The sequence below is a fragment of the Cheilinus undulatus genome, linkage group 4, assembly GCF_018320785.1.
Source record: "Cheilinus undulatus linkage group 4, ASM1832078v1, whole genome shotgun sequence".
NCBI lineage: Eukaryota > Metazoa > Chordata > Actinopteri > Labriformes > Labridae > Cheilinus > Cheilinus undulatus.
The window spans coordinates 8,884,072-8,908,719 of record NC_054868.1 but is presented as its reverse complement, the minus strand read 5'-3'; the positions used below and the strand labels follow the sequence as shown (position 1 = coordinate 8,908,719).

Here is a 24,648-nt window from a genome sequence, read left to right as displayed (position 1 = left end):
TACAGGACTGCAACATGACATTTGAGCTCCAATCCTCCAATCCACAGGAACATGACATACAAATGTGGGCTATTTGGACTTTGTGGCGCTATTTACTCACACAGTTTATATCTTATGACCATTAACATAGGCTAACCGGGCATGCACGTGCAGGTGTTAACAGGCAAAACAACACAGGCTTTGTTTTTCTTAGTCAAAACATTATAATCCTTCTAGAAAGAGCTTAGCTCCTACTCTAGGTATCACTCTGTTAGAAAGTGCCAAATTCAATAACATGAGCTAATAGAGACAACACAGCCTTTAATGTGTGTAATACAGCATTTTTACTGAGGTAACCATGGTCAAGGTTTTTTTTTAAGATCATAGGGGTTGAAAATCAGGGGAGTGTTGTTTTCAGTCCAGTCAATCTAAATTTATGCAAACAATACAACTTAAAACAACAAAAGTTGACCAAAAGGCTCTATAATCAAACATAAAGACAAGAATTTCAAATCCAAACAGAATTTCCAAGACATCTGGGGCTCTAATCTTCTAGATGGTAGTGGTAAATTTAGTAAAAAGAAGAAGACAGTTCAGGAAAATGAGAGCCAAAACTAACAGGCTGGAAAACAGCACATATCCCAGAGCAGTTGCAATAATAAATGAACACTAACCAGTGACTCATTCCACCTCACAACATTACATTATTAATTAGATCACCTTGTTTCAGTTCATATTTTTCTTTTGCACTGTATGGAACTCCGCACAATTTCGTTATACTTGTGTACAATGACAATAAAGATTCTGATTCTACAAGCAGTACGTTTCACGTGATCCTGGGTCTACTGTATGAATATCCCTGTATGAGTGCACACTCAGATATCTTGACTTACACTCCTGCAGTCAGCTGATCACTGAGCTGACCCTCCTGACCCGTGCAGCACATGGCCACCCTCAGCAGACGCGCTCACATCTGTTTTGGCTTGACAATCAATGTCGAGAGCTCTGTGCTCTGGAACTGATGAGACGTGCATGAAAGTGCTCCTGCTTCATGGAGCTGTAGTCAGAGAATACACCGTGACCAAACGTCAGAATGTGATGAAAAGTGTGACAAAACTCTGAGAGTGTGTGTTCTTGTGGCCCATCTGCTAGTGTTTCTGTGTGGTTCAGCATACATACCTATCTTTACTATGTAGGGTAGGTTAATAATCACATAGCAACAGACAGAGGCACTTAAGTCCTTAGTGAACTTCACCAAAACATTCCTACTGCAGGAAAAACAACCAGTTTAACGGCATCTTTGTCAGCATCTTTGCATTTAAAAATGTATCCTTACCATCCACCTCTCATTGTCTGAAAACTATCAAAGGTGACATATACCTCTATTTCACTTTTTAACATGGTCTCTTGTGGTCTGAATGAAACATCTGTGAGGCGCTTTGGCCAAAATATACAGATCAAGCACCAGAGAAGGTTTTTGACCCTGAATAAACACCACTCTAAACAGCCTTTTTCACAGTAGTGAGGTTTGGCGTGGTCCAGCCAGCTGTCCAGTGGTATGTGTTCAACCCTGAGTCCTAATGAAACAATACAACAAACTTTGTTGAAATATAACCATGCAATGGAAATATGAAACACTCTATGTGGAGTCTCAGGTGAGTGGCTGTGAAGCTTATGGGAGAAATAAAGTGAAACCACTGCAAAAGTTTCGCTTGTTAGCCAAGGGTGGGGGTATTATAGTGACTCTCATTGCGATATCACAAGGAGAGCATATTCTGATCAAACCACCAGATATGTTTTCAGACATAGGCAAGCTGCACACAGAGAACTTGTTGGGCTTATTTCACATTTTGCGAGTTAATTGGGCCTATTTTTGACCTGATTCCTCACTTCCCACCAAAATCAGCAAAAGCCTGGTAATTGGATAGTTCTAAAGATTATTGTGCCAGTATTTCCTGTGGTGTGTTGATTAGTCTTTCCCTCACCAATCTGCTCTGAAGACATGCTCAGTATTTACAGTCATTTTAGAAAATCTTTTAGTGTTTGCCAGGCTTTACCCAAATATACTTACAAATCTGAAAATGTGTTTTTTTTAATGACGTGACCCATTAGAATTAGCTGCACAATTTTCCATGGCATCATTGCAGATAGTTATTATAGCTGCACTGTGATTGCAGACTGGAGGTATACTGCTAAGCTGTAAAATCTCACTAACTCCTCTGCAAAAACAAACTGTCAGCAGGACCAGTGTAGCGTTTCTCTTCTGGCTGCAGAAAAAAAAATGGCCTTGAGATCCCACCTAGCCACATAAAACACCACCACTTTTCTCCACCGCTGCAGAATGTGTTCTTCACGTCGCCTTTCACCCCTCGCTTCCTCCTCTCCCTACCTTCAGGAGATGTGGGGAGAGAGTTGGCAGCCGGAGCTGGTTGCTCAGCCCTCCAGGGAAGAGTTTGATTTCAGCCTCCAGGATTCGGGTCACTGCACAGAATCTGGACCCTGTATTTCTGCACTCTTTCCTCAAAGTTTGGCCCTACCCTGCCCCTCCTTTGTGTCCTAATGCTTAGCAGATGCCTCCAAAAACCATACCTCTGAAAATAAAGTCAAAAATAGTCTCACTGCATTCTCTCTGGTGTACCCTAAAGTAATGTTAATGTTAGCTGCTTTGCTAATAAGCCTAACATGTGTCTCACTTTTTGCTTCATTATGAAATAATGTCTCATCTGCTCAAAACTAGGTTAATATTGTTGCTAAGTGGGTGCTGCTGTAATTACCTGCTGGTTTCTAGTATGCCTAATGTGCCGGCATGTTGACTAATATTTCCCTGCTGAGCTCTTCAGTGGGCTAATGCTTGGAAGGCATGCAGGCATGTTGCTCTAAAGCCCATTGTGCTTGCTTAATACCAACAACCACCCACATGTGATACAAGCTAACCTTTCACTTTGACCTACTCTGCTTTACAGCAGTAAAACCTCATGCTATTGATCCAATTAGCTATCACTGTATGTGTCAGGATTAACATTAACGGCATCCTCTGAGACTGCATGTGATTATTTATCGAAAACAATTAACCCCAAAGAGTTAAATACAGCTCAGCTTCAGGTTGAGTACATTTTTTTCCCAAACATCTACAGTTGAACAAGGAGCCGCTCACGCCCATGCCTCTCTCTTGATTGGAAGCTGTTTATAAAGCTTGGAGGTCGTGTTTGCCTTTCAAACCAAGCACAGCATGAATAGCTTAACAGGCTCCCTGGGAGTTTGTTACAGCAAAGCACTTTTCATGCTGCTGCTGTTTTCCACCAAACAAAACGCCTTCATTGGCCGCTGTCTTCACCTCCTTGATAAGTTACAACTGGTCATTTCCAGGTCCCACACTAATATACACCTATTGCATTGTCACACTGCTGGATCGTTTATCATTAGTCTGTTCAATTAACCCAGCAGTCTGTCAGCATGCATATAAAATATCCCTGGTAGCTTACCTGACATTGGAGCAGGCTTTGTAAGAATTGGGTCATTTGTCCTTTGGTTAGCTGTCATTAATAAAGCCTTTACTTTCCCTTTACATATACCAGATGTGTATCCATTCTGTAGCGCTGAAACAACACATATAAAAGCATTACAGCTTTCAGCTGGTGCTTATATGCTTCCCCAAGGTATACAAATACCAGGTGTTAAAAGTACAGCTGTGGTCCAGGAGAAATGCTAGGGTGATTTCTGTTGAAATGTGATTGGTAGAATTCTTATTTCTTTAAAGGTGTTCATGCATTTTTGGTACAGTGCATTCAGAAAGTATGTAGACCCTTCACTTTTTCATTTTTCTTATGTTTCAACCCGATACTACAGTTTAAAAAGTCAGTTTTATTCTCATTAATCTACACTCAGTACCCCATCATGACAAGATGTAAGCCTATCCCAGTTGTCATTGGATGAGAGGCAGGGTACACCCTGGACTGGTTGGCAATCAATCGCAGGGCTGACATTAGAGAGAGACAACCAAGCACACTTACATTCACACCTACGGGCAATTTAGAGTCACCAATTTACGTAATGAGCATGTTTTTGGTGGTGGGAGGAAGCTGTAGTACCCGGAGAAAACCCACGCATGCACAGGGAGAACATGCAAACTCCGCACAGAAAGGCCCTGACTGGGAAGAGAACCAGGGACTTTCTTGCTGTGCGCTAACCCCTGCGCTGCCTTAGAGAGGTGTGAGGCTTTCCAAATCATGTGTAATAAATTTAATTTACCACAGGTGGACTTGAATCAAGGTGTAGAAACGATGATCAAGATTGTTTCTATGAGAATAACCTGAGCTAAATCTAAAGTGTTTTTGCTAAAGGTCTGAACACTTTTGTCAATGTGATATTTGAGTTTTTTATTTTTCATAAATCTGCAAAAATTTCTAAAATTCTGTTTCACTTTGATGAGGTACTGAGAGGGGTGTTAAATGAGAGAAAAAAAGATGAATGATTAATGATTATTCGCCTTTTCAGTCATTAACCATTTAGGCATACTCAGTAACTTAGCATATCTGAACCTATATTAGATTGGTTCTATTTTTCTCAAATATCCTCAAGGCGAGGAATATGAAAATGGCTCAACCATCCTCATATATTTCTGTGTGTGGCCTTTAGTGGAAAAAGTTTGAACACCCCTGATGAAGAGCCTTTCATGCTATTGCTCTGCATTCAATAAAGTTAATATAAAGTGCAGTGATTTGGCTGATACATGCAGATTGTTCAGTCCTCTCAACTTTTGATTGGATTTCTTGTCTTTAATAGGACAGCTCTTACAAGAAGTTCTCCATGCACATGGAAATATGACAAACATCTAAAACCCTACTCTGTGCCTGAACAGAGGGTATCAGCATCTTAAACTTCACTGAAAACCCATGAGCATAAAGCACAAACAGCATAGTTTCCACTCAGACACACCCAGACACCAGTATTTGAAGTTTTTGTCCAGTGGCTGAAATGCTATCCATTCCTGAAGTCTTAGAGGTCATGTGTCCAGCATGGCCCGAGATGGATGGGATGAGGCGAGGGTCAAGTCCCGCTCTCTCTGTGCCCCACTTTGGTGACAATGAAGCATATTCTGGTTGCTAGCACAGAGGGATCGTGGTGGAGAGGTCACTATAAAGGCTTTATTCATTTGCAGTGGCCAGTCACAAAGAGACAGATACATCAGATCACAGGGGATGGGATGAAGCGAAGGGCAGAGATGGAGCAAGAACAAGCCCAGTGACACTAAAGAATCCTGTGACATGGCTTTTCGCTCATGCATATGTGCCGTCTCGTCTGTCTCCGTGTGGGTTATTAGCTGGAGTGCGGTCGCGGCAAGAGCCAAGAGGAGGGTTTCATTAACCTCATGCCATGAAAGGGCACTACCTTGACTGCTGGCTGTGCTGCTCCGAGCTGTTTCTGCTCTCTTGGCACTGCGGTGTAATCTTCCAGGCCTATTTGCTCTGCATCATACCTGACAAGATGAGAGGTCCCTCATTAAGGAAATGGCCTGTTTCACAAGCTAGGTCAACTGTCCCAATCAAGCATACTCTCAGAGCTGGGTGGCTGATCCTGAATCATAGGGGACATCCACAATCTATTACGCACAACAACTCTTTGTGGGCACGCATGCAGCAACTTATTATCCACTCCAGCACGCCTGCATACACCTACTTATTTCACACACATCCCTCTGTTACAGCAGAAGCCATCAGCAGCAGGCTGGTAGTCCTCTTGAAATGAAGCTCATGTTGCTATCAGCCATCCACAAACCACTTCACCTGTTCTCTGGGGGTTGATATTACTACCTGTATGGTGGTTATTTTTAAACTAAAGAATGTATTTTAAATAAGAGAGGTGGTTCTTGTTGGATTAATCTCTTTACTACAGAAATGGGCTTTAATTTTCCTGCTCTGTCTGTTTATGATCTTATAACTGTACTGCATTAGGATAAGATGGACAAACTCAGTCCTGAGGAATAAGGACAAAAGAATTAAAGCAGCAAAATAGCAGCACCAGTCCCACTCATGAAGCCTTAGCGTCTCCCTTCTTTACCCCAGAGTGTCTTTCTTATTCTGTCCAGGGGTGGACCCTGGAGTGCATGCCAGGGCCCACCTGGAATCTGAATGGCCACCCCAAAATGCCAAACAATGATTGATAACTTGTCTTGTCAGCCGTTAATGGTAAGCTGTAATGTACGCTGTATTGGTGGAGCCAGGAGGTGGATTACAGAGCTTAAGCCACGGATGTTTTCTCTAAAGCCCCCAAATCATTTAGGTTTATCGAACCTTAGAAGTCCACAATCACACTGGCGTGATGTTATCATGCACTACTCTTACAAAGCCATATTTTGCCTGCAGTCACTTTGTATGGAAAGTGTGACCTCTTTCAGTTTTTGTTTGATGTCAAAAGGCCAAGTAAAAAAGGGGAATATGTTGTAAAGTGTTCCATACTGGACACTACTGGTGCTGGTAAAGTTTCCATAACTTTGTCATTTGATGTCATCTTTTAAAAGGAAAAAAAATCCTGTTATTATTAAAATCTGCTTATCATTGATTCTGTAAAGGTACAGTACATAATGGATCTTCCACAGGTTGTTTCATGGTTGAGATTGATGAAGATGGGTTGAGAACAGTTAGATGTTACAAAAAATATTGGCTCTGAGGAGTTATTTTTCTTTGGTTAGGCTACATTTCCGCCAAAAAATGTACAGAATTTTGGGAATTTCTAATCTTGGCTTGAAAATAGAACATAAAAGTGCCTGATGGTGGCGGGAGCATGCCTGCGGACCCTTTTCGTTCGAACTTAGCCCCAGTTAGGAATGTGTGTGGTTAGCCAGCTATATGGCTCAACCGATGGGATGAGTATCCACATTAAGTTGATATTAATCAGCAAAGAGGAACAAAGGTTGGCGTAGCTAGCTGCTAACTTTAGCCACACTCTAATTAGCACAGCAGCTTCACATCATAAACCCACTGACCCTGCGATGAATTTGACAGTTTACTGAGTGTTTTTTTTCTCATGGACTAGACTGTCAAATCCAATTTTAACTCATGTTTATCTGAGTAATCGAGAAGATAATAATTAATGTGAAACAACTTACTAATTGACTATTAATATGCAGTAATAAGGAGGTTATTTAAATAATACTCTGTTAATGGTTTTTTGGACATAGATTACGGTCTTGTAGAATAAACTACTCATAAGCCATTAATAGTTTCTAAAAAGTAGTTTGTATGCATGCTGATAAGCAGCTAATAAATGGTAATAATCAAACCCTAAAATAAAGAGTTACCTCAGAACTTTCATTCACATTAACCCTTTACCTACTGACCCAGCGCCGGGTTTTATATGTCTGATGTATTGTTACCGTAACGCTGTCAAAGTTTGTCCGATCAGAAAAATTCCAATGGTGTTGGAAAGCTGAGAATTATGGGCATGCGCACATATATGGTTAATTGCAGTACTTGCAACCATAAAACGTGGGCATTCATAGCAAAACACCAGAAGTATCGCGAGACCGCTACACAGATTCTCAACACTGTAACTCCTCTAACTCCTCAATCTAAAAAATTCAGACGCTGACAGAGAGCTGAGAATCTGTGCTTTCCGGCAATATATGATGTGTGCTATATATATTACCGTAATATCGAACAGCACCGTGAAAACGACAGCTTTGGCAGAAGACGAGTGAGAAAAGGAGAGTGAAGGAAGACAGTAAAAGGAGAGCGAGAGAGAGTGGTGTTTTATTTTCAAAAAATAGCATTAGATAGTGACATTTGTGCGTGTCTGTCATGTGCAATAATAATATGTTGCTTGAGAATGTTGAGAATGCATTTTTCCACCTTTGTTTGCACAGATTTTTGCCTATGTATATAGTTATCTTTTGCACTGTGTTTTGCACACCCAGAGTCCTAGACTCAAAAAATGACTGGTGATTGTTCTAAACATGTATAGGTTCACATTTCAAATGTCAAATCAAAACTTCATGGGCAATAACAATATTTCTTCTCATAAAAGCCATGAAAAACAAATCCGTTTTAGAGTTTTTCTTCTTCTAAACTGATGACAATTCCATATAATGTGCAATAATCATTAACCAGATGTTGAAAAGTCAAGTTCAAATACTCCTGGGAAAAGGGACCAAAGCTCTCAGACTTTGGGCATTTCCTGACTATTTTACAGCCATAAAAGCAAAATATGTCCAAATCGCCATTTTTAGACTCAGTAGGTAAAGGGTTAAGATATTTTGCAAGCACAGATAAATAAATGTTACCTGTTTTATTTAAGGATTGCCTCAGTGTATTTACATTATTTTGATCAGCAGGTTAAACATTGCAAATATAGAAGCTACATCCTCTTGCATATACTTTTGATACTTTTTAATGTCAGATGATGATTTTTAGCTTGTTACTGCCCAGTAGATCCCAAATGCAGCTCCTCCTTTCAACAAATAAGGAATATGTTATGAATGGGATGATTTATTTTTAGTTGAATCGTGACTCCTAGAATCAAAATCGAATTAAACCATGAGCTATTGAAAGATAAACACACATATTACTATTAGTCAAATTCAAACCTTTTTACACTCTCTGTGGGGGTTGAAATTTTGTGGCATGGTTATTTTTAAACCAAAGAATTTATTTGAAATAGGAAACATTAGCTTTTGTTGTTTTCAGCTTGTGGTTTTGTTTAGTTTCTCTGCCTGTTTCTGATTTGTAACAGTGCTGCAGGATGACATGGCTAAATCAGGGTTGGACTAGGGTTTGGAAAGGACATGTGGATTTTAAGAGACAAAGGACAAGAGCAGGAAGGGAGGAAGGATGGGGAATGATGATGGGCAGATCGTCAGGTCTGCGTTTCTAAAAATAGCCACCTTCACTTTGGTCTCACGCTTTATTTCTTTTTAACTCAATCCTGAGTCCCAGAATGACAAGGGCAAAAACAGACACGCCTTACTCAGCAAACCTCATACACAGGCACTCTTAAAACTCTGTCACCCCCCTCCCATCCATAGCTTAGCCTTGTGGCATAATCCCATTAGAATCCATTAAGCAGGGCATCTTAAAGTGATCCTTCCTCTGTAAAACGTGGGGAGAGGTCGCCTTCTTTCCGACAGGACCAGGAAGGGAGGGAGAGAAGGAGTATAGGAAGAGGATGGTGGTGCCGCTTAGGAGTCACATGACTAATTTGTGTCTGTTGCGGGGAGTACGGGCAGCTGGCCAAAGTCATTCCTCCCTCTCTCCCCATCCTTCACTCAGTTTCTCTCCCTCTCTCTCTCTCATGCATTTCTTAGTGTGCTAAAGCTAAAGCCGATTGCATGCTTGTGTTTTTGTGTACAGCCTTTTTTCCCTGTACAGGAGTGTCACAATCAATATGCACTGACTACATGCTTTGTTGTTGACCGCGGGGCGTCTGCTGACCACTAACCATGTCCCTCTTGTGTTGCTTCTCCCTCAGGGACTATGGCTCCAAGCGCAAGTCGGGTAAGTCACTTGTTTTTCTTGCTAGCTTACAACCTTCTCTCTCTTTCAACTTGTTGCTCGTAATAAAGCTCCTTCTTGAGATCTGAGGCATGATATTCTACTCTGGATCTTTCTTAGCGACTTGTGTGTAATCCATGTGGTGTCAATGTGTGGTATGTTTACTTGTCCCGCTGTGGGATGCTGACTTACTGTCGACTGCTTTTTGGGTTGCATTCAAAAAGCTGTCAAACCCTCTCCCTCTGGCCATAGATTGCAAGGTGGGGTTTCAGAATTGCCTGATAGTTTATGGGTTGTCAAAATCAAGTCATTAATACATGTCCTATTAACAGGGAGGATCACTCTCAGATGTGGTGGTCATGACATCCGACAGATTGTCAATTTGCTGTGGTGTTTTTCCACTCTGAGCCTTTTTTTTGTACAATAAGTTAGATACTCTAAATTGTTTCATCCAAGAAAGAAGAAAGAATGATTTATCTCAAGCTGTGATGAAGGTATGTGCTTGTAAGAGGCTTGGGATTTTATCCGGATGTGTGTGGCCTTGTTTCACTGGACTTAAGGGGTAAACACTAGCTGTAATACTTCCAGACGAAGCCGCAGAGAAAACACAGTAAAGAGCAAAATCATGGACAGGTCTGCAGCAGGATGTGCCTGTTATTCCTTCATGTTAATGTAGAAATGTGAGCCAAAAAACTGGACGAATCAGGCATTATTTTCTGCTGGAGCTAATTGCATTGTTTTGTATAGTTTTTTTTTTACTTTTTCAAGGTACACAGTAAGGGGTTTATTCTGGTTATTATTTGGTATATTTTATTGTTTTTGCCTTAACTGATAGCATCAGTATTTCAGCCAGGACCACTTTGTCAAGAAACAAACATTATTTGCAGCAATAAATATTTCTTCATTAGCAGTTATTGTTAATATTTATTACTGTTATTTGTACTTGATGGTGTAGCTGTCCTGGGACCCCCCTGCCTTTCCACAAGCCTGAGGAAAGCATCATCGGCACATGTTCCTATGCCGATAAGGAAAGCATATGGCAGGGAAAGAAGCAGCAAAAAACTCCAGAGCAGAGCAGGCATCAGTGACAGCAGAATGACATTAAGAAGCAGAATGAAGGAGGAGCTGGGGTGGAGGAGGGTTGCAAGAACAGCTTGCAGAGCCAGGCAATAGCAGTTTAAATAAGGCAGCATGAGAGAGATTAGCTGATAGCGTTCTTTGAGCAAATCAGCTGGCCGTCAGCTGATGAGATCAGCTGATCGCAACCAATGCTACAGTGTATACGCTCAATTTTTGGCACAGCATGACATACAGTATACTGATGCACCAGAATGTTATAATTTAGCCTTGATACTGATATCATAACTGGGCTTTGGCTGTCTGCCTGTACTAATACTGATACTGACCCAGTTATTGATCAATAACCAGTATACCTCAATGTGCCAGTGTGACTGAGAGTTATTACATTTAAGGCATCAGGTTTTTCCATCTTTGTAAAACAAACTTAAATAGGGATGCACGATATTATCTGCCAAATATTGGTATCGGCAGATATTAGCAATAAAAAGCCAATTATCGATATCGGCAGCTATCAAAATTTTTGCTGATATTTACATCTGATATTTTGGCTGTACATATCATTGTATATCAACTGTTTTTTTGGCTATATATATATATATATATATATATATATATATATATATATATATATATATATATTAATACATTCGTGGAGTTTTAGGCTGGACCAACAGGCCTATGTAAATTAAGTCTTTTTCTTTATTCATTCTCATTCTTTAAACTTTAAAGTGTGTTTTAAGAAAAGAACTTTGCTTCTTTTTCATCCTCAAACCTAAAATTGTGTTCAAAGGACTGAATGTTTAATTATGTAAAACAGATTTTAAATATCGATATTGGTATTGGCTAAAACGAATCTGTGAATATTGGCATATTGTCAAAAATCCAGTATCGTGCATTCCTAATCTTAAACAGTTAAAGAAATGTAAACCGTAGTTGGTGTCACCTCTTACAATAGTATCACTCACCCTCAGCTGTCACACACCCCATTTAAACAATGCATTAACAGGCATTTACAGTGTATCGTTTTGGGTCTCCAGATACCAAGAGGAAATCCTTAATGCTTAGCGTGGAGGAACCTCACTGTGTATTGAAAATGGTTTGAGATCCGATAGCCCGGACTGCACAGAGCTGGTCCTAGAGTCCATCATCCAGACTGGATGGGTTGTTTTGATGCAACACTTAGACCACCACATCAAATGACATGATCAGTGAAACTATGCTAGTAAATAAACCTGGCTTATTTATGTCTGTTTAGCTTTGATCCAAGTGATGGGGATTCTGGCTTATTTTGCTTAGCGCAATTTTAAGAGCTGATCTTTCAGGTATGGGTGATGATATGATATACAGTAATACTGTATACCTGGCAAGATTTGGGAAGGCTTTGACAGTATTAGAAAATAAACACCTGCTTTTGGCTTCCATGTGGTACAAAGAAAAACAAAATGGCAGAAGAAAACATTCTCTCAAATAAGAGCAGACTCCCATCACTCTCAAAAGAAACTACTTCTTAGAAACAGCTTCTCCATATCATTCCCTTGTACCTTGTCATGTTGAATTGTTATTTCAATCTAACCAGTACCTCACCAAATTTATTGCTAAACATATCACAGTGTCCATTAAAAGTATGTTTATGACAATACGAGACAGAAAAGCTGTTAAAGAGGCACTGCTAGCTTCTTAGTTTGTGGCTTATTCTCCACCATTAATTGTCATCACCAACAGCCTCACCGCCAGCAGCAGGTGCCATGCCATGGTAAGAGCCACAGAAATGATGTATGGGCCATTTCTTGGATAAGTGCTGGCACAAGTTCTGATGTTAGGTCTTCACTGAAGACGTATTGTTAGAACATTGTAGGGATGAAGTAATAAAGTGCAGTCACTTGGCATCTGAATGTTTAAAGCATATCGTTAATCCATGATAATTATCTTAACAACCCCATAGTGAACACTAGTTAAGTCTAAAGCTGTGCTTTTGTATTTGCACAGGAGCCTCAGCTGAGGCTTTTCCATGTTGCTAGCATTGTTTCTCTAAGTATCATGTACTTAATTAAACTGAAATTATTTACTTGGAAGCAGACGGAAATTAATCATTAGTGTGATCTTTGGTCATTTTTAGCTGTTTGCCTTTACTTCTGTAATGTTCAGCAATGTCATAGCTCCAGGTATTTGCTCAAGCTCAAGGCTTTTTTATTCATCAACTCTGCAAAGAAATATTCTCATGTTGTTATAGAGGCCTAGCAGAGGCCCTTCAGAAAGTACAACCCCAATTCCAAAAAAGTTGGGGCGCTGTGTAAAACGTAAATAAAAACAATGCAGTGATTTCCAAATCTCTTAACCCATATTTTACTCACAAATGAGCATAAACAACATATCAGATGTTGAAATTGAGACATTTTACCATTTCATCAAAAATATTAACTCACTCTGAACTTGACAGCAGACACACACTTTTAAAAAAAGTAGGGACAGGACATCTTTACCATTGTGTAGCATCCCCTCTTCTTTTAACAACAGTCTGTTGCAGTTTTGGGCAAGGATGTTGTCCCATCCTTGTCTGGTGTAAGATTCTAGCTGCTAAACAGTCCTGGGTCTTCTTTGCCAGATTTCTTTTCATTTATGATGCACCAAATGTTTTCTGTTGACAAAAGTCTGGACTGCAGACAGGGCAGTTCAGCAGCTGGACCCCTCTATTGTGAAGCCATGCTGTTGTGATGGGTGCGATATATGGTTCACTTTTGTCTCTTGAAATATGCAAGGCCTTCCCTGAAAGAGAGGTCTGGATGGGAGCATATGTTGGTCTAAAATCTCCCTACTTTTCAGCATTGATAGTACCTTTCCAGATGTGAAAGCTGACCACACTCTCAGCTCTAGTGCAACCCCATACCATGAGAGATGCAGGCTTTTGACCTGTGCCCTGATAACAAGCTGGACGGTCCCTCTCCTCTTTGGTCTGCAGGACACGGCGTCTGTGGTCTCAAGAAAGAATGTCAAATTTTGATAAATCTGTCCACAGAACAGGTTTCCATTTTGCCTCAGTCCATTTTAAAGGAGCTTTGGCCCAGAGAAGACAGTATCTTTTCTGGATTATGTGCACATATGGCTTCTTCTTTGCATGGCACAGCTTTAACTTGTATTTGTGGATGGCATGGTGAACTGTGTTGACAGACAAAGATTTCTGTAAGTGTTCCTGTGCTCATGCAGTGATTTCCAGCACAGAATCATACCTGTTTTTGATGCAGTGCTGCCTGAGCAACCAATATTGACCTGCAGCCTTGTTCTTGTGCACAGAGATGGGATATTCAAAGTCAGTTTTACATCAAGAAACCATTCCCTGAAATATTTTTACAATTTTTAGATGCAGTATTTCACAGATTGATGAACCTCTGCCCATCTTAACTCCTGAGAGCCTCTCTAAAATGCTCATTCATACCCAGTCATGTTACTGACCTGTTGCCAGTTAACCTAATTAGTTGCACATTAATCCTCCAGCTTTTTTCATTATTTCCACTTGTCCAGCTTTTTTTTTTTGCCCTGTTCCTAATTTTTTAGATGTGTTGTTATCATCAATTTCAAAATGAGCTTATGCTTTTAATGAAATAGTAAAATGTCTCAGTTTCAACATCTGATATGTTGTTTATGTCCTGTTGTGAATAAATTATGGGTTTATGAGATTTTCAAATCATTCTTTTAGTTTTTAGCTATATTTTACACATTGCCCCAGCGTTTTTGGAATTGGGGTTGTATTTAAATGGTGATAGAATGTTTCATGGTTCCAAGTGTCTGGACCTCTCCATGCATCCCTGTTGACCCGTCTATGAATGAGCTAGTAAGAAAGAATGGGTGGGCACTGGGGGATGTTGAACAGTTTCTCACCAGTAAGATCGGAACTCACTCTCCGTGTACCACTGTGTTGTAATTTTGCATTTTGTTAGGCCTAAATGAAAATAAGAAATTGTAACTGCATATTCTGCTGAGGATTTTAAGCTTCATTAACCGTCTCAGAAAATGTAATGCACTGGCAGGGGAATTATCTAGAGAACACCTGCTTCATCAAAACACTGGAGCAATAAGTAGTAAATGCATCTGGGAGCCCTGTATGTTTAAGGCTGTGTAAATTAAAGAAACATCAGTCATCCTCTATGGATTATTAAAGGAAAATACAGGAAATAGCCTGTGTTTAATCGAAAATATGACAGTCTTACCACAGATGCCCTTAAAGACCTCTTTGTATTGATATCTAGTAACTCAGAGGTTTATTTAGGGAAGGAAAACATCTCCAGATACCTTTTGTAATGACTTGGTTTAGAGCAAAGCTTTAAGTCGATGTCTCTTTGATTTTAACCCCATTCAGAAAAGTTCTGAGTGAGCTCAAGGCAACCAAGTAAACAAGTCTGGACATTGATGGTGAGTTTATTTTTAGACCTAAAGAAAAGAAACTTTGTGACCCTCATGCAGGAATTGATTTGTTGCAGCCCCTGAGGGTGCTCACTACCAATTGAATTACATCCACATTCCTCAAAGAGATTTGAGTTCTTGGAAGCCAACTGCTGCTGCAGATAAGCCAGCTTTTGTTGTTTTGTCTACAATTCTTTGCTTTCAAACAGGTGGATTTTTCCGTCTGTGTGACCTGAAGAAACATTTAGTCAGTCAGGGAGGCTAATGGCTGTGTGAATTTTAATCCACTAGATGTGGAACTTACAACTTTCTTAGTGTAGAGAGTGATTTAGCACTATCCTTTAATGAACAGAAAGTATTAGGTTCTCTAAATGAAGTTTCCTCTCTGCTCAATCTCTCATAAAGCCATAGGGTGCTTTTATTGGGTTTTCGATCTGCTGCTGCTCTCAGTGGAAGTCACTAAGATGATTTTAAAGGCTTTTCTTTTTGTGTTTTTGCCAGAAAAATCCCTCAACCATCCAGACAGTTTCCAAATGATGATGAATGCTCTCATTGATTTATGACCAAATTAGAATTTTACGCATAGAAATCTCTTTATATTTAACTATCCACACCATAAACACAATACCGCCATTTTAAATTTTGAAACAATGCTAGTAGCACCAAACAAATTTGATACCAAAGCAATTAAAAAAGCTGCTTTTCAAGAAAAAAATTAATTTGGAAGTCAGTGCCAATAACCTGAAGAGGTGGACCAACAGGAGCATTTCAATTTGTTAGCTTGATGCTAACGTATAATGGAGATTGCTATCAAAGATCTATTTTACAGGACAGTACTGATGAATGAACTCATGAACTCAGCAATATTTAGTAGGGATGCACAACAATTACCAGTATACATAGATTCCTGGCCAATACTGAAAATATTTGTTATAATTTTTTTATCCATTAATAAAATATTAGCTGATAAAATCCACAGATAATGAAGCCGTTTTTTAACTTTCTCATGAAGCCAAACATTCTGAAACTGAGGGTGCATTACAGTATGTGGCCTGCTAACCACAGATTATTAAGGGAATATGGAGTGGCAGTAGCTGCTAGCAGTAGCTGCTAGCATTAGCACAAAACCAAAGGCTAATGCCACCACAGTGCTGGTTCAACAGGCATTTAAAAACTGCAGAATTTGGGGCACCCATCTAGCTTAGTTGGTAGAGCAGGCGCCCACATACAGAGGCACATGTTTGATGCATGTCTATCTTTCCCCGTATTTCCTGTCTCTCTTCAGCTATCCTGTCGAACAAAGACAACAAGCCACAAACATCTTAAAACAAGACAAAACAAACAAGAAATGTTTGCTCTATATTTGTTAGAGCACCAAAAGTTAAAGCAATTTGCAGGTCCATGCTCCACAGCAGCATACAGCTTGGCCATGGAAACCCATTCTATGAAGCTCCCACTGCACAGTTTTGGTGCTAACATTAATGCCAGTGGAAGTTCAGAAGTCTTCAGCTATCAGTAGAGTGTTAGCAGCTTTGATGCACAATGTTCCTCAGCAGTTGTTGACCCTGCTCTGTGTTTTTTTATGGTCTTCCACTTTTTTGGCTGAGTTGCTCAGTGTTATTGGTTGACTAAAACTCTGACAAAAGTAGATCTGTGATGACTAAAACTGACAAAAAGCAAGTTTAGTGTTCGTCAAGATGACTAAAACTAGACTCAAATGTAATGTAGATTCCGTCTGACATTCAGAATCCCTAATATTTCTCTAAAAAGGGTAGAAATGACTAAAATGTGACTAAAACTGAAAGAAATTAAAATCAAAAATAGCTTCCAAAATTAACACTGGAGTTGTTGTTGTTCCTAAATGCTTCCACTTTCTAATAATGTCACTTACAGATGACAGCATGAAATCTTGCAGGGATGAAATTTCATGAACCATCTCATTGCAAAGGTGTCATCAATCACAGTACCACGCATAGAGTCACTGAAGTCTTCAGAGCGGCCTGCTTGATTTTATTCACTTGTGTTAACAGATCTGATTAAAAAACCTAATGTCAGTAATTAACAGGTCTGACAATACTTTTGTCCCTATAGCTCATCTTTGAGCAGAGGTGGGTATATCGTGTTACTCCTTTACATGTACTTGAGTAGTTCTTTGAAAAATCCTACTTCTGAGAGTAGTTATTGAGCTTTTTACTTTCTACTCCTACTCTGTTGCATTTGTGATTAAAACACGATACTTTTGCTCTGTTACATTGGGCATGCTCTGGCCGCTACTTTTACTTGTCTATAATTTATTTTCATTAAGTATTTTTTTACATTCAGCTGAGCTTGCACAGCAGCATGAGCATGAGGCAAATCTCAAGCTTCAAAAATAGCATGTCAAATCTAAAAACTTATGGTAAGAAAGCTAAACAAGCTAACGACTGCACTGCTCATTAATTAAAACGTTTAAGTTCAAATCTCTGTTTTAACTTGCAGACTGCAAAGACAGTTGTTTCACTGATGAATGACATCGTTTCCAACCACCTCTGCAACTCTGCCACAAATGTGATTTTACCCAGCATTATTTAACGCTATGTCGTTGGTGATACTACTATCATGTGTGCGTGGCATATCTCTGATATCAGTGATTACACCTAACATGATTATAACGTGAGGCTAGTGGGCCAAAGTTGACTTGGTTTTAATAAGTTTCAGTTTGGCTTGCCAAATTTGTTGAGTGATAATCAGGATAAAAATTGATAAATTGGAGCTAAAAAGTAAAAACTATATAAAAAGGGCAAAAAGTCAGAAATGAGGCCAGTTCATAAGATTAATTTCATAAATATGAGCCAAAAATCATGAATATATGATAAAATGAATATAATGTGATTAAAAAGTAAGAACTGCAAGGCATAAATTCATGTATTTGAGATTAAAATCATCACGTAGAAATAAGATAACTATCATGAGAGAAAGAGTCTGTTTTTTCTCATTATATTGAATTTTTCATCCCATAATTGTTGCTGTTTTTACACAGAGATTCCACAATAAAGGCGAAAAGGAATGCCCATCTCTGTTCCGCAACGAGCAGTTCACACAAAGGTGTAACAGAGCTGTGCTCGCTTGAGCTTACACACACACCCCGGCGTCCCGTAATCAGATGGCAGCCGCTGCCCGAGCTGCTGCTTTCAATGAAACTCGAAACTCTGGATTTCTCGGTTCAAAACTTTGTATTTTCTAAATGAAATATGGGGAAAATAACATGAACATTCATTTTAATTGATTAGATCCAATAGACTTTTTTTCCTCCATGTTTCTGAGTTGGAAGTCCGACTTTAAGCGGTGTCACAGCACACGTATTTACGGCGGACGTTGGAAACTTCAGAGTACCGAGCTCACTTGAACACATCATGGAACATTTCAGGCGCTGCTGTGAGCAGAGATGTGTCTGCTCTCTCCTCTCCTGTACAGAGTGTGATCAGCTCTCTAACCTCGCAGTCTCTCCAGTTAATCCACATTATTAGCAGTTCATGGAGACAGCAGCGCACACTCGCTGTTGCGAAATGCCGTGACGTCCTTTCACACTCGTTGTGGAAAAGTCTGTTACAGCTCTGATACTACCTCTCGATCCGGATCAGAGGTGGGGTGAGATTGAGCCCCCATTGCAGAATGGTTGCTTTCATACAGAACGGCGTTGAGGAACGAGGGCATAACAGACACGGAAAAGAGAGGCAGTGTGAAAGTAGCTTGTGATTAACAAACATAATTTGACTGCTGCTTTATGTATTAAGTCTTTTACTTCTTTTACTCTTAGCAAGTTGTGCTGCTTTATTTATGACAATGTGCAGTTTACATTACTACCCCTGAATATGTCGTAATGAAATGTTTTATTAAATTGCACAAAATGAAGTTACTCATGAAGTTACTCACTACTTGAGTAGTCTTTTAATAAGGTACTTATTTACTCTTACTCAAGTACTTATTTTTATGAGTACTTTTCCTTCTACTCGAGTAATTATTATTGTTAAGTAACTACTTTTACTTGAGTACTGTGACTGTGTACTCTACCCACCACTGTCTCAGAGTAATATATTTCTTCCTGTGTTCACACTAAGTCCTGAATCCTCATGTCTGAGTAGAGATGATGCACTAACTGGTTCTGACAACCCCCAACTTGAGCTGAGGAACTGCATGGAAGCACCATGCAGATGGAAAAACTGCTGCTAGTCACGATATTTTCAATCCCCCAGGGCAGTGCATGCTTTTGATTAATCATGTCTGCTGGTGTTCAAGCAGTAACTTTGTTACTTTGAGTGGTTTGTTTTTTTTGTGTTTGTCTATTTATCCATTATGATTTTTGAGGCCTTCTACATCTACCCCCTGTTCTGTTGTCATTCCTAAACACAATGTTTTTGCTGCAGAAAACAAAAAAATGCATCATTTCGACAGGAGCAGATAACTTTTTCGGCAAACAGAGGATGTTTTGAACAAAGCATGGGTTTTGTTGACTCACTCTTGTGAAATAACAAGGTCAGTTAAAAGAGAAGAGCAAACTAGCAGAATCTGAGTGGAAAGTTAAACCATGAAAATGTTGTTTTTCACTGTCAGGCTATCCAGGGACCCTTTTTGCATGTTTGACCTTTAAAGAGGTCTATGAGTTTTGATGATGAAGAGAAATATCTTTCTGATGGTTTCTTGCAGAAAATAAACACCCAATCTCAAGTGAGCGAGGGGTGTAGATGTCAGACTTGTTTCTTTTAAACACAAGGGTCAGGTCCAGGGAGTTTCAGGGGTCATAGCTCCACTCCCCCCCCTCAGCTCTGCAGTGCAGATGGAGCTCACCCCTCCACCATGTGAGGGCCAGATTCAGAGCGATCAGAGGAGGGTGCTGTTTGGGCTGCAGAGGCTGCAGGGGTTGGGACTGTCAGACAGGCGCTGGTTTGTTTACGTGGCACAGTGGATAAGATTTCAGCCTGAATGGCCGGTCGTATTTACTCAGAGGAGGGAGCGAGGAGGGCTGTGTCTTTGTGTGTTTTTACAAGTAGCTTTAGTGGACAGGGCTAGTTTGGGGACATAACTGTTAAACTGTCTGAGCTAATTAAAATCTCAGCCTGCCTGTTGTTCATACCATCAGCAGCTCACTTTTATATGACACTTACACCCTCCATTACCTGCCTCCATATAACAACCTGTTAGAATAAAAGCCTTCTCTGTGTAGACTTTTATGTCCCACTGAGCACTTAATTGCGGCGATAATAATGTCCATGCTGTCTTATCAAATCAATGTTGAAGATACAGCAAAGTGATTATTGATTCAGGCTGAAAAATGATAACTGCTAGAGGCATGGCAAATATAATATGACAGAGAAGAAATGGTTATCATCTGAGCAGAGAAAGTATTGAATCTCTGCTGTTCATCTACAGTTCACCTCAGGCTGCAGCCACAGTTTCTAACTGTTGTTGGGTAACTTTTTTCACACTAAGAATGAGTCTTTAGGTAATAGTCACACATAATCTACAACTAAGCAACCATATACGATAGAAGCACTCTCACTCCCTCAGCATGTTTGGATGCACAGTAGAGTTACAGCTGTAACTGGATTAGGTTATTTAATTGGACTATTGCCCTTGTCCCAGTATGGCAGGAGAATCCTTTTAGAAGTATGTCCGCCTCCGATACGGACTGTGGCACTTTTCTTCCTTTCAGCTGGTTACTATTGGACCTTCTTCCTGTTGATCTGGCACAAATGCAGTGCACACTTTCCCTCTAGCTTATGGTGAAATCTGGACACAGATGACAATAAGACTTTGCTGTGCTAGCATTCTTGCGTTCAACTTCTGGACACAGGATTGCGGACCATGTGAGAGTACACCTCATCCAGTTTGAAGCTGATTGAAGTGGGTGCATGTACATGTAAATCAACCACCAACCATATTATCTAGATGTGTTAGTCCAGATTCGAGAATGCCATCTAAAGCTGTCACTAAAAGATTTTAAAGACGTAAACAGATTGTGAATATGTGAGAGACCCCTGACCCTGCAAAGTAGGTGAACTGGCCAGGTTCTATGTCTTTCACCAGGGAAATCCATCATGAAAAGCTCCAATGTGTAACAATTTTGTCTGGTCTGACAACAGAACTGACCAGTCAGTGTCTTGTACGTCATGTACGACAAGATGTGACACAATTTATCAAAAGTTAAAGAACTTTTGAACCACAAATCGCTGCCTCTTGCTTGTTTTTTCCTCTTGAAGCCAGCCATTGTGCTTTCCCATTGATGCTGTTGATGCCTTTGAATCCTTTGCAGCAGCCTTTTCAGCGAGCCTGGATCCATGTGACTTTTGGAGACCTGAATTGTTAGATCCACACCAGTAAACGCGGCATTGAACGACTTTTTAATCTATTTTAATTGAATAACCATGGTTTATTACCGTTAGCTTGAATGCTAACGTGAAAGCTAAGTGCCATATTATGTACTCTTTGTGAGGGTCTGTCAGCCAGTTGCAGGCTGCTATGTAATCATGCCATGCTGCCTGAATAGAGCATAATATATAGAGAGATGGAAAGAATCTGTGATGCAGCCCCCTGTATTATTATCTTAATATTTAGGAGTAAAAGTTATAATCAGCAGTAAAACAACTTTAGGGTCACAGAGTTGCTCTACATGATGATTCTATTTGTTGAGTCAAATATAGGTCTAAAATAATTTGCTTGTCTGCACAGTCAGTCCAGAAAGTTCACACTGGTATCGGATCAGTTCTAGGTATCAGCTGGTACCCAACACTTTGGTATTGGAGTCGTATCGGGAAGGAAATCGGAACATCCCTATTTTATGGAATATATTCTGTGATTTTTGTGTCTTTGTTTCCATGGGTGAGTAAATTAGGAAGTCTAAAAGTTTATTTTTTCTAGAAAGGATGTGTGGTTTCATATCAAATTTAGTAGTTTTCCTTCACTAAAATGAGCTTTTCTTCATCCATGGCATTATATTACCTCTGCCCCTCTCTAACCGACTGATGACTTGTGGCTTTTGCCACAACAGAGTGATGATAGTGTGATGAGATTAACAGCTGGGAGTCCATGCATTGTATTCAATTTTGAAATTGTTAGGATTCTTTGCACATTCTTCCTCCAGTTGAAGTTGATCTACATGCATTGATGCTTTTTGGCAACAACCTCTGTTGAAGATAGACCTGAGCAGCAAGAGCAGAGTGGTGCTCTAGCCCGACTGGCCAGGGTGGGTGTAGTAGAACTGCAGCGATAGACTAGAGAGGGAGCCGTTTGCCCCAGAGTGCACTTTTATTACCTTATTATCCAGACCTCATGCTCAGTATACATCCATAGTTTGATCATTTTAATGTCTTTTGATCAATCTCTCATCTTTTGTTTTTTTATTGCTTTGTATTCTCTGAATTTCTTCTCCAAGTGACTCGACATCATTAAAAATGTGGGTTCCCCCTCAATGATATCTCAAGTATAAATAAAGGTTCATTGATTGATTGGTTTATGGCTGTTGAGAATCTGCCAGTGTGCCTGCTGCATCCCGGCTCATGAACACGCCCTCATGATATTAACACGGACTGCTCCTGAAGGCACCGTCATGGTATGTTACCCACACTGTCTGTCACGCTGGCTGTCACAGCTGTAAGCCCCATCTTTTCTTTTAAATTCTAGACAAATCAAAGCAAGAAAAAAAAATATCGACATTTCTTGGCTTTAAGAATGTCATACAAATTGATTTAGGGAGGGACAAGATGTATGCTATGGATAAAATTTCAACAGTGGAATTATTAATGTGTGTTAGCCTTTAATTTATCTGACACTGTGCCACATCAAGGGTCACTCACTGTCCTAACCTCTCGACTTACTTTTGTATTTTCATTTAGCATACAGTGCATGTACATTCATAGATCATGTGCTGCTTCTGGGAGACTGTTAGGACCTTGGTTGATGCTGGACTGTCCGATATCAAAGTGCGGTAATCCAGAATGGCTTCAAAGATAGCTGAAAACCAAATCATGATCTCTAACTTTGCACCTGCCTGAGTTTGTAGGATCAAGAATCATGGCGTGCTTTCACTACAGTGTATTATTCTTTTTTTGTTGTAGCTTACTTTTTTAACTTTGAGCACAAAATTTTTTCTCAAAAAATGGCAAACAGGGAGCGTCAAGAAATGATCCTGTTGAAATATAGATGCCCCAGTCCAGTAGAGTGGGCCTTTCATGCAGAGGAGTATTTTTAAAAGGCAAAAGCTTAATGTGGTTGTCAGAATCTGGATGAAGCTAAGTTTGAACAGGAAGAGGAGAAATCTCAGGCTGTGGTAAAGTGACAGTGCCGACTGTGAAACAGATGTGACCTATGATGAGATTTGACCCCACCCTAAGGCGAGCACCCACATCGTGTCACTCTCCCAGCCTGGAGCTCAGATTGGGACCTGTGTGTCATTGCTAACGGCTCTATTCTGTTAGCATTGAGTCAGGGTTAAAGCAGGGGGCCGACAACCAACCCCCCATCCACCGCCCTGTTTGCACACAAATGTCATTTGTTACTGCCAGCGTTTGGTGTCACAGTGAGATGAATTGTTTGCCTGAACTCTCTCCTTGTCTTTCTAAACAGAGTATCAATACTAGTTAGCTTTGCCTGTGCTTTGATATTGTTAGCATTGGTGTCACTGCTTTTTTACCTGCTGAGAATCAATACTGGGTAGCTGTAATTTGTTATTGGTTGCCTTTGTCTCAGTGTCAGGTGACAAGGTTTTACCAGTTATGTTCCTGACTCTCTGTTTGACGGCTGGTGATAGAGCTGCATATCTGAGGAGTATTTACAGCATTTTAGCCTTCATGTTTTTTCTTAACAGCACAGTGCAGTGCTGATTCTTAATATCTCAGCTGTATGTGCCACCCAATGAAAGATTGCACTGAAAGATACTTCTGATTTATTTTCACCTCTATCTCTCATTCCTCCTTTTTGGTTTCTTAATCTTTTGCACTCTTTAGAGATACATCCCTAGTGTTGTCACAACCAGCGACTTCAACATTATTCTAACAACAATATTCAGTGTGTTCAGTCTCTTTGACTGCTGATGTTGTTTGAGGGGGAAGTCACACATTTTCTCTGTTAGTTGAAATGAAATTTTCAGCTAAAATGGAAAAATACTTTTTACTGCCCTGGTGACTAAACTGTCATTGGACATCAGCTTAACCATACAGCCAGACCACAGTGATGCAGCAGCCTCCTACTCTTCTCTGTTTGACAGTTAGCTCTTTCCACATTTGTTGATATTATGATACTTCAAATTATAGGTAGCATTGATATAGGGGTGAGCTATATGGAACAAATATTCGTGTTGCAATATTTTTTAATGCCGTATCACAATCTCAATTTTATCGCAATTCTTTTTCAGTCTGATTTTTACGCTAAATTGACGCCAAAATTTTTGTGGGAACAGGCTCGATTTTATGTGAAATTTTGCATCAGTCCAAATCATTTAAATGGGTGACTGATGATTCATAGCAGCACCCGCTGCTTCCTCCTCGCTTGCTCACCTCCACCTGACCCCTCCTTTCTCTCTCACACCGAAACCTCACTTATAACACCAAAGTTTGCTCATTTATTATGTGGATATCAACCATGGAAATGTTACAGAGAGATGGGTGATTGATGATTCAGATCAGCGCCTGTTGCTTTGTTCTCTCTTAATTGCTCACCCCCGCCCAACCCCTCCCTC

General features: G+C 40.0%; 1 protein-coding gene across 4 annotated transcripts in view; it reads left to right on the top strand.

The window, feature by feature from the left end:
• The window catches only part of sh3pxd2aa (SH3 and PX domains 2Aa), a 227,897-nt gene that overhangs the window by 106,569 nt on the left and 96,680 nt on the right, over positions 1-24,648 (top strand). For all 4 annotated transcript variants that reach the window (XM_041786334.1, XM_041786333.1, XM_041786332.1 and 1 more), the window contains exon 6: positions 9,442-9,467. In XM_041786334.1, the coding sequence (XP_041642268.1) occupies positions 9,442-9,467 (26 nt within the window). The remainder of the gene's footprint in view (positions 1-9,441; positions 9,468-24,648) is intronic.